The sequence below is a fragment of the Prionailurus bengalensis genome, chromosome X (assembly GCF_016509475.1).
Source record: "Prionailurus bengalensis isolate Pbe53 chromosome X, Fcat_Pben_1.1_paternal_pri, whole genome shotgun sequence".
NCBI lineage: Eukaryota > Metazoa > Chordata > Mammalia > Carnivora > Felidae > Prionailurus > Prionailurus bengalensis.
Window position 1 is genome coordinate 48,285,944 of NC_057361.1, and position 15,477 is coordinate 48,301,420.

At 38.3% G+C, this 15,477-nt stretch overlaps 1 protein-coding gene across 4 annotated transcripts in view; it reads right to left on the reverse strand.

The window, feature by feature from the left end:
* The window catches only part of PFKFB1 (6-phosphofructo-2-kinase/fructose-2,6-biphosphatase 1), a 125,897-nt gene that overhangs the window by 54,880 nt on the left and 55,540 nt on the right, over positions 1 to 15,477 (reverse strand). For 2 of the 4 annotated variants that reach the window (XM_043571442.1, XM_043571440.1), the window contains exon 2: positions 4,882 to 4,996. The exons of the other annotated variants lie outside the window; for them this stretch is intronic. In XM_043571442.1, the coding sequence (XP_043427377.1) occupies positions 4,882 to 4,927 (46 nt within the window). In that variant the 5' untranslated portion in view covers positions 4,928 to 4,996. The remainder of the gene's footprint in view (positions 1 to 4,881; positions 4,997 to 15,477) is intronic. 4 annotated transcript variants of the gene reach the window in all.

Consider the following 15,477-nt stretch of genomic DNA (forward strand, 5'->3'; position numbering starts at 1 on the left):
CAGGCCAGAAAGGATGGCAGGAGATCTTTAATGTGTTGAACAGAAAAGGTATGCAGCCGAGAATCCTTTATCCAGCAAGTCTGTCATTTAGAATAGAAGGAAAGATAAGGTCTTCCCAAACAAACAAAAACTGAAGGAATTCGTCACCACTAAACCAGCCCTCCAAGAGATCCTAAGCGGGATCCTGTGAGACAAAGCACCAGAGACATTGCTACAAGCATAAAACATACAGACATTACAATGACTCTAAACCCATATCTTTCTATAATAACACTGAATGTAAATGGATTAAATGCACCAACCAAAGACATAGAGTATCAGCATGGATAAAAAAACAAGACCCATCTATTTGCTGTCTACAAGAGACTCATTTTAGACCTGAGGACACCTTTAGATTGAGAGTGAGGGGATGGAGAACTATTTATCATGCTACTGGAAGCCAAAAGAAAGCTGGAGTAGCCATACTTATATCAGACAAACTAGACTTTAAATTAAAGGCTGTAACAAGAGATGAAGAAGGGCATTTTATAATAATTACAGGGTCTATCCATCAGGAAGAGCTAACAATTATAAATGTCTATGCACCGAATACCGGAGCCCCCAAATATATAAAACAATTACTCATAAACATAAGCAACCTTATTGATAAGAATGTGGTCATTGCAGGGGACTTTAACACTCCACTTACAGAAATGGATAGATCATCTAGACACACGGTCAATAAAGAAACAAGGGCCCTGAATGAGACATTGGATCAGATGGACTTGACAGATATATTTAGAACTCTGCATCCCAAAGCAACAGAATATACTTTCTTCTTGAGTGCACATGGAACATTCTCCAAGATAGATCATATACTGGGTCACAAAACAGCTCTTCACAAGTATACAAGAATTGTAATCATACCATGCATACTTTCAGACCACAATGCTATGAAGCTTGAAATCAACCACAGGAAAAAGTCTGGAAAACCTCCAAATCATGGAGGTTAAAGAACATCCTACTAAAGAATGAGTGGGTCAACCAGGCAATTGGAGAAGAAATTAAAAAATATATGGAAACAAACGAAAATGAAAATACAACAATCCAAACGCTTTGGGACGCAGAGAAGGCAGTCCTGAGAGGAAAATGCATTGCAATCCAGGCCTATCTCAAGAAACAAGAAAAATCCCAAATACAAAATCTAACAGCACATCTAAAGGAACTAGAAGCAGAACAGCAAAGGCAGCCTAAACCCAGCAGAAGAAGCGAAATCATAAAGATCAGGGCAGAAATAAACAATACAGAATGGAAAAAACTGTAGAGCAGATCAAGGAAACCACGAGTTGGTTTCTGAAAAAATAAACAAAATTGACAAACCTCTAGCCAGGCTTCTCAAAAAGAAAAGGGAAATGACCCAAATAGATAAAATCATGAACGAAAATGGAATTATCAATCCAATCCCTCAGAGATACAAGCAATCATCAGAAAATACTATGAAAAATTATATGCCAACAAACTGGACAACCTAGAAGAAATGGACAAATTCCTAAACACCCACACTCTTCCAAAACGCAATCAGGAGGAAATAGAAAGCCTGAACAGACCCATAACCAGTGAAGAAATTGAATCGGTTATCAAAAATCTCCCAACAAATAAGAGTCCAGGAGCAGGTGGCTTCCCATGGGAGTTCCACCAGACGTTTAAAGCAGAGATAATACCTATCCTTCTCAAGCTATTCCAAGAAATAGAAAGGGAAGGAAAACGTCCAGACCCATTCTATGAAGCAATATTTTTCTAAATAGGTCTTTTGAGACAAGGGAAATAAAAGCAAAAATGAACTATTGGGACTTCATCAAGATAAAAAGTATTTGCACAGCAAAGGAAACAATAACCAAAACTAAAAGGCAGCCTACAGTACAAATGAAGATATTTGCAAACAACATATCTGATAAAGGGTTAGTATCCCAAATCTATAAAGAATTTATCAAATCCAACATCCAAAAAACAAATAACCGAATGAAGAAATGGGCAAAAGATATGAATAGACAGTTTTGCAAAGAAGACATACAGATGGCCAACAAACACATGAAAAGATGCTCAACATTACTCATTATCAGGGAAATACAAGTCAAAATCATATTGAGATACCACCTCACACCTAAAATGGACAACTCAGGAAACAACAGATATTGACAAGGATGCACAGAAAGGGGATCCTTTGTGCACTGCTGGTAGGAATGCAAACTGATGCAGCCACTCTGCAAATTAGTATGGAGGTTCCTCAAAAAATTAAAATTAGAACTACTCCATGACCCAGCAATTGTACTACTATGTATTTATGCAAAGGATATAAAAATGCAGACTCTAAGAAGCACATGCACCCCAGTGTTTATAGCAGTGCTATCTACAATAGCCAGAGTATGGAAAGAGTCCAAATGTCAATCGACTGATGAATGGATACAGAAGATGTGGTGTATATACATACAATGGAGTATTACTTGGTGATCAAAAGGAATGAAACCTTGCCATTTACAACTACATGGATGGAACTAGAGTGTATTATGCTAAGTGAAATAAGTCAGTCAGAGAAAGACAAATATCATATGATATCACTCATATGTGGAATTTAAGAAACAAAATAGGTGAACATAGGGGAAGGGGAGAAAAATAAGATAAAAACAGAGAGGGTGGCAAACCATAGAGACTCCTAAATACAGAGAACAAACTGAGGGTTGCTGGAGGGGTGTTGGTTGGGGGGATGGGCTAAATGGGTGATAGGTATTAAGGAGGGCACTTGTTAGGGTGAGCATTGGGTATTTTATGTAAGTGATGAATCATTGAATTCTACTCCTGAAATAATTATTACACTATATGTTAAATAACTGGATTTAAATAAAATTTAAAAATTTAAAAAAAATTCAGTTAAGAAATGGGCAGAAGACATGAACAGACACTATTTCCAAAGAAGACACCCTGATGGCTTACAGACACATGAAAAGATGCTCAACATCACTCTACATCAGGACAATACAAATCAAAACCACGATGAGATACCACCCTACACCTGTCAGAATGGTTAACATTAATAACACAGGAAACAGATGTTGGTTAGAATGTGGAGAAAGGGGAACCCTCTTGAATACAAACTAGTGCAGTCACTCTGGAGAACAGTATGGAGGTTCCTCAAAAAGTTAAAAATAGAACTACCCTATGATCCTGCAATTGCACTATTAGGTATTTACCTTAAGAATACAAAAATATAGATTCAAAGGGGTACATGCACCTCAATGTTTATAGCAGCATTATCAACAATAACATAACTATGGAAAGAGCCTAAATTTCCATCAACTATTAAATGGATAAAGAAGAGATGGTGTGTGTGTGTGTGTGTGTGTGAGTGTGTATGTATATATATATATATATACACATTACTAGTATGTATATATATATTATATTATATATATTTATATATTATACATATATACATATACATTATATATTATATATATTGTGTAACATATATAATATATTATATTATATATAATACACATTATATATTATAACATATGTATTATATATATATATATACACACATACACATACTCAGTCATCAAAAAGAATGAAATCTTGCCATTTGCACCAACATGAATGGAGCTAGAAAGTATTATACTAAGTGAAATAAGTCAGTCAGGGGAGACAAATTTCATATGATTTCACACATATGTGTAATTTAAGAAACAAAGCAGATGAACCTATTGGAGAAAGAAAAACAAACCACGAGTCTCTTAATGATAGAGAACAAACTGAAGATTGATGGAAGGATGAGGTGGGAGATGGGCTAGACGGGTGATGGGCATTAAGGAGATCATTGTTATGATGAGCACTGGGTGTTGTATGTAAGTAATGAGTCACTGAATTCAACTGAAACCAATATTGTACTGTATGTTAACTAAGTAGAATTTAAGTAAAAATTTCGAAAGAAAGAAAAAGAAAACAGAAAACAATGGAAAAAAAGGAACAAAGCAAGGATATCTACTTTCATCACTTTTATTCAATAGCACTAAAACTCCTAGTCAGTATTATAAGCCAAAAACAAACAAATATAAGGTATACAGATTGTATACAGATTGTACAAAATTCCAGTAAATCTGCAAAAAATTCTGTTGAGGAACATCATCAAAATACATGATAGCCAATTGCCCCATGAGCTGGACCTAAGCACTCAGAGGCTCCTCACCCCCTCCTCTGTCCTAGGAATATGGGTTCCACTTGCTTTTCCCACTCCCAGAGGCTGCTCCAAGGACAAAATTGAGATGGTGATATGTTGGAAATAGCTGCATGGGAGGGGGGGTGGTGGTGTCTGGGTGGCTAAGCCAGTTAAATGTCTAACTCTTGATTTCAGCTAAGGTCATGATTTCATGGTTTGTGAGATCATTGGGCCCTGTGGTGACAGCGAGGACACTCCTTGGGATTCTCTTTCTCACCCTCTCACTCTGCACCTCCCTCTGTCTCTCAAAATAAATAAACATTTTTTAAATGAAAATACCGGGGTGTCTGGGTGGCTCAGTATGTTGAGCATCTGACTCTTGGTTTCTGCTCAGGTCATGATCACAAGATCGTGGGACAAGCCCTGCATCAGGCTCCATGCTCAGTGTGGAGTCTGCTTAAGTTTCTCTCTCTCCCTCTGCCCCTCTTCCTCACTCACGCTCTTTCTCTCTAAAATAAAGGGAAAAATAAAGGAAAATACCTGTATGGTATGTTACTGAGCCAGTTAGGGCCTCATGATAAACTTTTAAGATTTGGAGACCAGGTGCAGGGATCCATTTTTCTTGCTGCCAGCTAAGACAAGCCTTGTATGTAGGTTCCCATTATTATTATTAAAAATTTCCGCCTACCCACCTGGAATAGCTTGCCTCTTTCTTTGATCTCTCCCTGCCTTCTTCATAAGGGATCTAGGTTCATATTACACCTGGGAAGCTCCTGAGAGGGTTCCAAGCAACAAATACTCCTAGAACTAATAAGTGATTTTATTAATTTCACAGGATACAATGTCAACACAAAAAAGTCAATCATATTCCTATAAATAAGCAATTAATAGCTAAAGAACAAAATTAATGAAAAAACTATAATACTTCTAATAAGTTAAAAAAATACTTAGGTATAATACTAACAAAACCTGTATAAGATCTGTATGCTGAAAACTGCAAAATGCTCCTAAAAGAAATCAAACAACTAAATAAATACACATATCGTGTTCATGGATTGAAAGACTCAACATAGTAAATATGTCCATTTTCTCCAAAATGACCTACAGATTTAACAGAATATCAATAAAAACTATCATCAGGATTTTTTGAAAATATAGACAAACCAACTCTAAAGTTAATATGGAAGATCAAAGGAACTAAAATAGTTAAAATAATTTGCAAGTTAATAACAATTTTGGAGGAAACTCCGTACCTGATTTTAAGATTTACTATAAAACTACAGTGCTCAAGACAGTGTGGTATTGTCAAAAGGATAGACATATATGTCAATGGATTAGAATAGAGAGCCCACAAATAGACCCACACAAATACAGTCAACTGATTTAGGAAAATTGAAAGCAATTCAATGGAGAAAATAGAGACTTTTCAAAAATGGTGCTAGAACAAATGGAACTCCCTATACAAAACATGAACCTCAACACAAACCTTGTACTTTTGCAAAAAAGAACTCAAAATAGATTATTGTGCTAAATATATAATGTAAATATATAAAACTTCTAAAAGATATTTCATCCAGTTTTAATTTATTTTTGTGTACGGTGCAAGAAAGTGGTCCAGGTTCATTTACTGAAGAGACTGTCTTTTTTCCATTGGATATTCTTTCCTGCTTTGTCAAAGATTAGTTGGCATATGTTTGTGGGCCCATTTCTGGGTTCTCTATTCCATTGTATCTATGTGTCTGTATTTGCAAATGAAATATCAGATAAAGGGTTAGTATCCAAAATCTATAAAGAACTTATCAAAGTTAACACCCCAAAAAACAAATAACCCAGTGAAGAACTGGGCAAAAGACATGAATAGACACTTTTCCAAAGAAATACAGATGGCTAACAGACACATAAAAAAATGCTCAACATTACTCATCATTAGGGAAATACAAATCAAAACCACAATGAGATACCACCTCACACCAGTCACAATGGCTAAAATTAACAACCCAAGAAACAACAGATGTTGGTGAGGATGCTGAGAAAGAGGATCCCTTTTGCATTGCTCATGGGAATGCAAACTGGTGCAGCCACTTTGGAAATTAGTATGGAGGTTCCTCAAAAAATTAAAAATAGAACTACCCTATGACCCAGCAATTGCACTACTAGGTAGTTATCCAAAAATACAGGAGTGCTATTTCGAAGGGACATATTCACCCCAATGTTTATAGCAACACTATTGACAATAGCCCAAGTATGGAAAGAGCCCAAATACCCATTGACTGATGAATAGATAAAGAAGATGTGGTATATATATGTATATATGGAATATATGGAATATATGTGTGTGTGTATACACACATATATATACACATACACGCAATGGAATATTACTCAGCTATCAGAAAGAATGAAATCTTGCCATTTGCAATAATGTGGATGGAACTAGAGTGTGTTATGCTAAGCAAAAGTAGTCAATCAGGGAAAGACAAATATCATATGACTTCACTCACATGTGGAATTTAAGATACAAAACAGATGAACATAAAGGAAGGGAAGCAAAAATAATATTAAAACAGGGAGGGGGACAAACCTAAAAGACACTTAAATACAGAGAACAAACTGAGGGTTGCTGGCAGGGTTTTGGTGGGGGGATGGGCTAAATGGGCAAGGGGCATTAAGGAGGACACTTGTTGAGATGAACACTGGGTGTTATATGCAAGTGATGAATAACTAAATTCTACTCCTGAAACAATCATTACATTATATGTTAGCTAAATTGTATGTAATTTAAAAAAATAAATTAAAGGGTGCCTGGGTGGCTCAGTCGGTTAAGTGTCTGACTTCAGCTCACGTCATGATCTCCCAGTTTATGGGTTTGAACCCGGCGTCAGGAACTGTGATGACAGCTCAGAGCCTGGAGCCCACTTTGGATTCTGTGTCTCCCCCCTTTAAGGGCCCTCCTATGCTCATGCTTTGTCTCTCTCTGTCTCTCAATAATAAATAAATGCCAAAAAATAAAAATTAATTAATTAATTAATGTAAAAAATAATTTAAAAAACTTAACACCCAAAAAATATATAATCCAATTAAATAATGAGAAGACACGAATAGACATTTTTTCCAAAGACATAGAACTGGCCATCCGGCACAGGAAAAGATGTGGTCAACATCACTGATCATCAAGGAAATACAAATCCACACTATAATGAGATTCATCTCATACCAGTCAGGATGGATAACACCAACAACACAAGAACAACATGTGTTGTTAAGGATGTGGAGAAAATAGAACCTTCTTGCACTGTTGGTGGGAGTGCAAACAGGTGCAGCCACTGTGGAAAACATTATGGGGTCTGGGCTCCTCAAAATTTTAAAAATAGGACTATCTTATGATCCAGCAATTGTACTCCTAAATATTTACCCCAACAATACAAGAATATTAATTCAAATGGATAAATGCACCCCAATGTTTATAGCAGCATTATCTACAATTGCCAAATTATGGAAACTGCCCAAGTGTTCATTGACTCAGTAATGGATAAAGAATAAGATATATATATATATATATATATATATATATATATATATGCAATATTACTCAGCCATAAAAGAGAATTAAGTCTTGCCATTTGCAACAACATGGATGGCACTAGAGAGTATTATGTTAAGTGAAATAAGTCAGAGACAAAAAAACGTATGATTTCATTCATATGTGGAATTTGAGAAACAAAACAACGGAGCAATGGGGAACAAAAGAGAGAGAGGAAAACCAAGAAAAAGACTGTTAACTATAAAGAACAAATTGAGGTTTTTTAGATATATGGTGAGGGAGAAGATGGCAGTGAAGGAGGGCGCTGGACTCACCTCGTCCTGCTGATCACTTAGATTCCACCCACATCTGCCTAAATAACCCAGAAAACCACCAGAAGACAAGCAGAATGGACTCTCTGGAGCCAAGTGTAGACAAGAGGCCCATGGAAGAGGTTAGAAAGGGTAGAGAGGCAGTGCGTGCTACACGGACTGGTGGGAAGGAGCTGGGGCAGTAGAAAGGCAGCCTGCCTGGCAAGGCAGAGCCCCTGAAGTCTGGCATGCAAAAGCAGAGGGGGCAGACTCCAGGAGTTCTGATAGCCAATGGGACTTAACATCTGGAATGTTATAAGTCAACAGCTCTGCTCGGAGAACAGGAGGGTGAGAGGAGATTGCGAAGGACAGGTATTGAGCCCTGGAAGACAGAGCTCAGCTCGGCAGGGAACAAAGGCGCTGGTCACCGCCATATCCCTCTCCCATCCCCCAGCCAAAACCCCAAAGGGAATCAGTTCACTGAACTTGCTTGCACCGCGCAAACACCCAACGCTGTGCTTCTGTGGAACCATCCCTCTGACAGGTCAGCCTCCCTCCTGGTGCTTCAGGGCCCTTCCCGCAGGGGACAACTGATGGCAAAGCGAGCTGAGCCTACCCCTCCCGCCCCTGTGAAGCTTGCTTATCCACCCCGGCTTATATGCCAGAGCCATCATAGCAGCACCACAAGCCTCGAAGTGTGCAAGTAACCTACACAGGGTCCACACCACTCCACAGTGAGTCCTGCCCCTGGGAGAGGGAAAGATAAGGTACACACCAGTCTGACTGTGGCCCCAGCAGTGGGCTGGGGACAGACATCAGGTCTGACTGTGGCCCCGCCCACCAACACAAGTTACTCCAGACAGCACAGAGGAAGTGCCCTGAAATTCTGCGGCACCCCAGGGACTATTCAGAATGACAAAACAGAAGAATTTTCCTCAAAAGAAACTCCAGGAAGTAGCAATAGTTAACAAATTGATCAAAAATGATTTAAGCAATATAACAGAACAAGAATTTAGAATAATAGTCATAAAATTAACCTCTGGGCTTGAAAAAAGTATAGAGGACAGCACAGAATCTGTTGCTACAGAGATCAAGGGACTAAGAAATAGTCACGAGGAGCTAAAAAATGCTAAAAATTAGGTGAAAAATGGAGGCGACCACAGCTCAGATTGAAGAGGCAGAGGAGAGAATAGGTGAATTAGAAGATAAAATTATGGAAAAAGAGGAAGCTGAGAAAAAGAGAGATAAAAGATCCAGGAGTACGAGGGGAAAATTAGAGAACTAAGTGATGCAATCAAATGCAACGATATCCATATCATAGGAATTCCAGAAGAGGAAGATAGAGAGAAAGGGGCTGAAGGTGTACTTGAACAAATCATAGCTGAGAACTTCCCTGATCTGGGGAAGGAAAAAGGCGCTGAAAACCAAGAGGCACAGAGAACTCCCTTCAGATGTAACTTGAACTGATCTTCTGCATGACATATCATAGTGAAACTTGCAAAATACATGGATAAAGAGAAAATTCTGAAAGCAGCTAGGGATAAACATGCTCTAACACATAAAGGGAGATGGATAAGGCTAGTGACAGACCTATCTACTGAAACTTTGCAGGCCAGAAAGGAATGACAGGGAATGTTCAATGTGATGAACAGAAAAAATATGCAGCTGAGAATCCTTTATCCAGTGTGTCATTTAGAATAGAAGGAGAGATAAAGGTCTTCCCAAACAAACAAAAACTGAAGGAATTCATCACCACTAAACCAACCCTACAACATATCCTAAGGGGGATCCTGTGAGTGAAATGTTGCAAGGACCACAAACTACCAGAGGCATCACTGCAAGCATGAAACCTACAGACATCACAATGACTCTACACCCATATCTTTCAATAGCACTGAATGTAAATGGACTAAATGCACCAACCAAAAGACATAGGGTATCAGAATGCATAAAAAAACAAGACCCATCTACTTGCTGTCTACAAGAGACTCATTTTAGACCTGAGGACACCTTCAGATTGAAAGTGAGGGGATGGAGAACTAACTATCATGCTACTGGAAGTCAAAATAAAGCTGGAATAGCCATACATATATCAGACAAACTAGAATTATTTTCTTTTACATTTATTTATTTTTGATAGACAGAGAGAGACAGACCACAAGTGGGGAAAGGGCAGAGAGGGAAGGAGACACAGAATCCGAAGCAGGCTCCAGGCTCCGAGCTGTCAGCACAGAGCCCGACGCAGGGCTCTAACTCACAAACAGTGAGATCATGACCTGAGCCAAATTCTGATGGTTAATCGACTGAGCCACCCAGGTGTCCCTGGACAAATCAGTCTTTACATTAAAGGCTGTAATAAAAGATGAAGAAGGGCATTTTATAATAATTACACCGTCTATCCATCAGGAAGAGCTAAACAATTATAAATGTCTATGTGCCAAATATGGGAGCCCCCAAATATATAAAACAATTACTCACAAACATAAGCAACCTTATTGATAAGAATGTGGTCATTGCAGGGGACTTTAACACTCCACTTACAGAAATGGACAGATCATCTAGACACAGGATCAATAAAGAAACAAGGGCCCTGAATGATACATTGGATCAGATGGACTTGACAGTTATATTTGGAACTCTGCATCCCAAAGCAACAGAATATACTTTCTACTCAAGTTCACATGGAACATTCTCCAAGATCGATCACATACTGGGACGCAAAACAGCCCTTCATAAGTATAAAAGAATTGAGATCATACCATGCACACTGTCAGATAACAATGCTATGAAATTTGAAATCAACCACAGGAAAAAGTCTGGAAAACCTCCAAAATCATGGAGGTTAAAGAACACCCTACGAAAGAATGAATGGGTCAACCAGGCAATTCAAGAAGAAATTTAAAAACATATGGAAACAAATGAAAATGAAAATACAACAATCCAAACGCTTAGGGATGCAATGAAGGCAGTCCTGAGAGGAAAATACATTTCAATCCAGGCCTATCTCAAGAAACAAGAAAAATCCCAAATACAAAATCTACCAGCACACATAAAGGAAAAAGAAGCAGAAGAGCAAAGATACCCCACACCCAGCAGAAGAGAAATAATAAAGATCGGAGCAAAAATAAACAATATAAAATCTAAAAAAAAACTGTAGAGCAGATCCAAGAGTTGTTTTTTTGAAAAATTAAACAAAATTGGTAAACCTCTAGCCAGGCTTCTCAAAAAGAAAAGGGAGATGACCCGATCAGATGAAATCATGAATGAAAATGGAATTATTACGACCAATCCCTCAGAGATACAAACAATCATCACGGAACAGTATGAAAAATTATCTGCCAACAAACTGGACAACGTGGAAGAAATGGAAAAATTCCTCAGCACCCACACACTTCCAAAACTCAAACATGAAGTAATAGAAAACTTTAATGGTTGCATAACCAGAGAAAAAATTGAATCAGTTCTCAAAAATCTCCCAACAAATAAGAGTCCAGGACCAGATGGCTTCCCAGGGTAATTCTATCAGACATTTAAAGTAGAGTTAATACCTATCCTTCTCAAGTTGTTCCAAGAAACAGAAAGGGAAGGAAAACGTCCAGACCCATTCTATGAAGCCAGCATTACTTTGATTCCCAAACCAGACAGAGACCCAACAAAAAAAGAGAACTACAGGCCAATATCCCTGATGAATATAGATGCAAAAATTCTCAATAAGATACTAGCAAATCGAATTCAACAGCATATAAAAAGAATTATTCACCATGATCAAGTAGGATGCATTACTGGGCTGCAGGGCTGGTTCAACATGCGCAAATCAATCGATGTGATACATCACATTAATAAAAGAAAAGATAACAACCATATGATCCTGTCAATCAATGAAGAAAAAGCATTTGACAAAATTCAGCATCCTTTCTTAATAAAATCCCTCGAAAAAGTCGGGATAGAAGGGACATACTTAAACATCATAAAAGCCATTTATGAAAAGCCCACAGCTAACATCATCCTCAATGGGGAAAAACTGAGAGCTTTCCCCCTCAGATCAGGAACACGACAGGAATGTCCACTCTCACCGCTGTTGTTTCACATAGTGTTGGAAGTGCTAGCATCAGCAATGAGACAACAAAATGAAATCAAAGGCATCAAAATTGGCAAAGATGAAGTCAAGCTTTCACTTTTTGCAGATGACATATTATACATGGAAAACCCGATAGATTCCGCCAAAAGTCTGCTAGAACTGACACATGAATTCAGCAAAGTCGCAGGATTCAAAATCAATGTACAGAAATCAGTTGCATTCTTATACACTAATAATGAAGCAAAAGAAAGACAAATAAAGAAACTGATCCCATTCACAATTGCACCAAGAAGCACAAAATACCTAGGAAAAACCTGACTAAAGATGTAAACGATCTGTATGCTCAAAACTATAGAAAGCTTATGAAGGAAATTGAAGAAGATACAAAGAAATGGAAAACATTCCGTGCTCATGGATTGGAAGAATAAATATTCTTAAAATGTCAATACTACCCAAAGCTATCTACACATTCAATGCAATCCCAATCAAAATTGCACCAGCATTCTTGTCGAAGCTAGAACAAGCAATCCTAAAATTTGTATGGAACCACAAAAGGCCCCGAATAGCCAAAGTAATATGGAAGAAGAAGACCAAGGTGGGAGGCATCACAATCCCAGACTTTAGTCTCTGCTACAAAGCTGTAATCATCAAGATAGCATGGTATTGGCACAAAAGCAGACACATAGACCAATGGGATACAACAGAAACCCCAGAATTAGACCCACAAAAGTGTGGCCAAATAATGTTTGACAAAGCAGGAAATAATATCCAATGGGAAAAAGACAGTCTCTTTAATAAATGGTGCTGGGAGAACTGGACAGCAACATGCAGAAGATTGAAACTAGACCATGTTCTTACACCATTCACACACACACACACACACACACACACACACACAAAACTCAAAATGGATAAAGGACCTGAATGTGAGACAGGAAACCATCAAAACCCTAGAGGAGAAAGCAGGAAAAAAACTCTCTGACCTCAGCCGCAGCAATTTCTTACTTGACATATCTCCAAAGGCAAGGGAATTAAAAGCAAAAAATGAACAATTGGGACCTCATGAAGATCAAAAACTTCTGCACTGCAAAGGAAACAATCCACAAAACTAAAAGACAACCAACAGAATGGGAAAAGATATTTGCAAATGACATATCGGACAAAGGGCTAGTATCCAAAATCTATAAAGAGCTCACCAAGCTCCATACCTGAAAAACAAATAATCCAGTGAAGAAATGGGCAGAAAACATTGAAGAGACACTTCTCTAAAGAAAACATCCAGATGGCCAACAGGAGCATGAAAAGATGCTCAACATCGCTCCTCATCAGGGAAATACAAATCAAAACCACACTGAGATACCATCTCACGCCAGTCAGAGTGGCTAAAATGAACAAAGAAGGAGACTATAGATGCTGGCAAGGATGTGGAGAAACGGGAACCCTCTTGCACTGTTGCTGGGAATTCAAACTGGTGCAGCCACTCTGGAAAACAGTGTGGAGGTTCCTCAAAAAATTAAAAACAGATCTACCCTATGACCCAGTTATAGCACTGCTAGGAATTTACCCAAGGGATACAGGAGTGTTGATGCATAGGGGCACTTGTACCCCAATGTTTATAGCAGCACTTTCAACAATAGCCAAATTATGGAAAGAACGTAAATGTCCATGAACTGATAAATGGATAAAGAAATTGTGGTTTATATATACAATGGAATACTACGTGGCAATGAGAAAGAGTGAAATATGGCCTTTTGTAGCAATGTGGATGGCACTGGAGAGTGTTATGCTAAGTGAAATAAATCATACAGAGAAAGACAGATACCCTATGTTTTCATTCACATGTGGATCCCGAGAAATTTAATAGTAAACCATGGGGGAGGGGAAGGGAAAAAAAAAGGTTAGAGAAGGGGGGAGCCAAAACATAAGAGACTCTTAAAAACTGAGAACAAACCTCGGGTTGATGGGACGTGGGAGGGAGGAGAGGGTGGGTGATGGTATTGAGGAGGGCACCTGTTTGGATGAGCACTGGGTGTTGTATGGAAACCAATTTGACAATAAATTTCTTATTTAAAAAAAGAACAAATTTATGGTTAACAGAGGAGAGTTGATTGAGGGTTGGGTAAATAGCTGATGGCAATTAAGGAGTGCAGCCGTGATGAGCACTGGGTATTGTATGGCAGTAATGAATCACTATATTGTATTTGAAGCCATCATCTGAAGCTATTACTACACTGTATGTTAACTAACTTGAATTTAAATAAAAGTAGTGCAATTGTGGGTCGTGGGGTAGTTCTATTTTTAATTTTATGAAGAACCTCCATACTGTTTTCCAGAGTAGCTGCACAAGTTTGTATTCCCACCAGCAATGTAAAAGAGATCCTCTTTCTCCACATCCTTGCCACACCTGTTGTTGCGTGAGTTGTTTATGTTAGCCATTTTGACAGTTTGAGCTGGTATCCCATTGTGGTTTTGATTTTTTTTCCCTGATGATGAGTGATGTGGAGCATTTTTTCATGTGTCGGTTGGCCATCTGAATGTCTTTTTTGTAGAAGTGTCTGTTCATGTCTTTTGCCCATTTCTTCCCTGGATTATTTTTTGGGGGTGTTGAATTTGATAAGTTCTTTGTAGATTTTGGATACTAACCCTGTATCTGATATGTCATTTGTAAGTATCTTCTCCCATTCCGTTGGTTCGCTTTCAGTTTTGCTGATTGTTTCCTTCACTGTGCAGAAGATTTTTATTTTGATGAGGTCCCAGTAGTTCATTTTTGCTTTTGTTTCCCTTGCCTCCGGAGACGTGTTGAGTAAGAAGTTGCTGCAGCCAAGATCAAAGAGGTTTTTGCCTGGTTTTTCCTCGAGGATTTTGATAGCTTCCTGTCTTACATTGAGGTCTTTCATCCATTTTGAGTTTATCTTTGTGTATGGGGTAAGAAATTGGTCCAGGTTCATTCTTCTGCATGTCGCTGTCCAGTTTTCCCAGCACCACTTGCTGAAGAGACTGTCTTTATTCCATTGGATATTCTTTCCTGCTTTGTCATAGATTAGTTGGCCATATGTTTGTGGGTCCATTTCTGGGTTCTCAATTCTGTTCCATTGATCTGAGTGTCTGTTCTTGTGCCATTACCATACTGTCTTGATGATTACAACTTTTAGTATAGCTTGAAGTCTGGGATTGTGATGCCTCCTGTTTTGGTTTTCTCCTTCAAGATTGCTTTGGCTATTCGGGTCTTTTCTGGTTCCATACAAATTTTAGGATTATTTGTTCTAGCTCTGTGAAGAATGCTGGTGTTATTTTGATAGGGATTGCATTGAATATGCATATTGCTTTGGGTAGTATTGACATTTTAACAGTATTTGTCTTCCTATCCAGGAGCATGGAA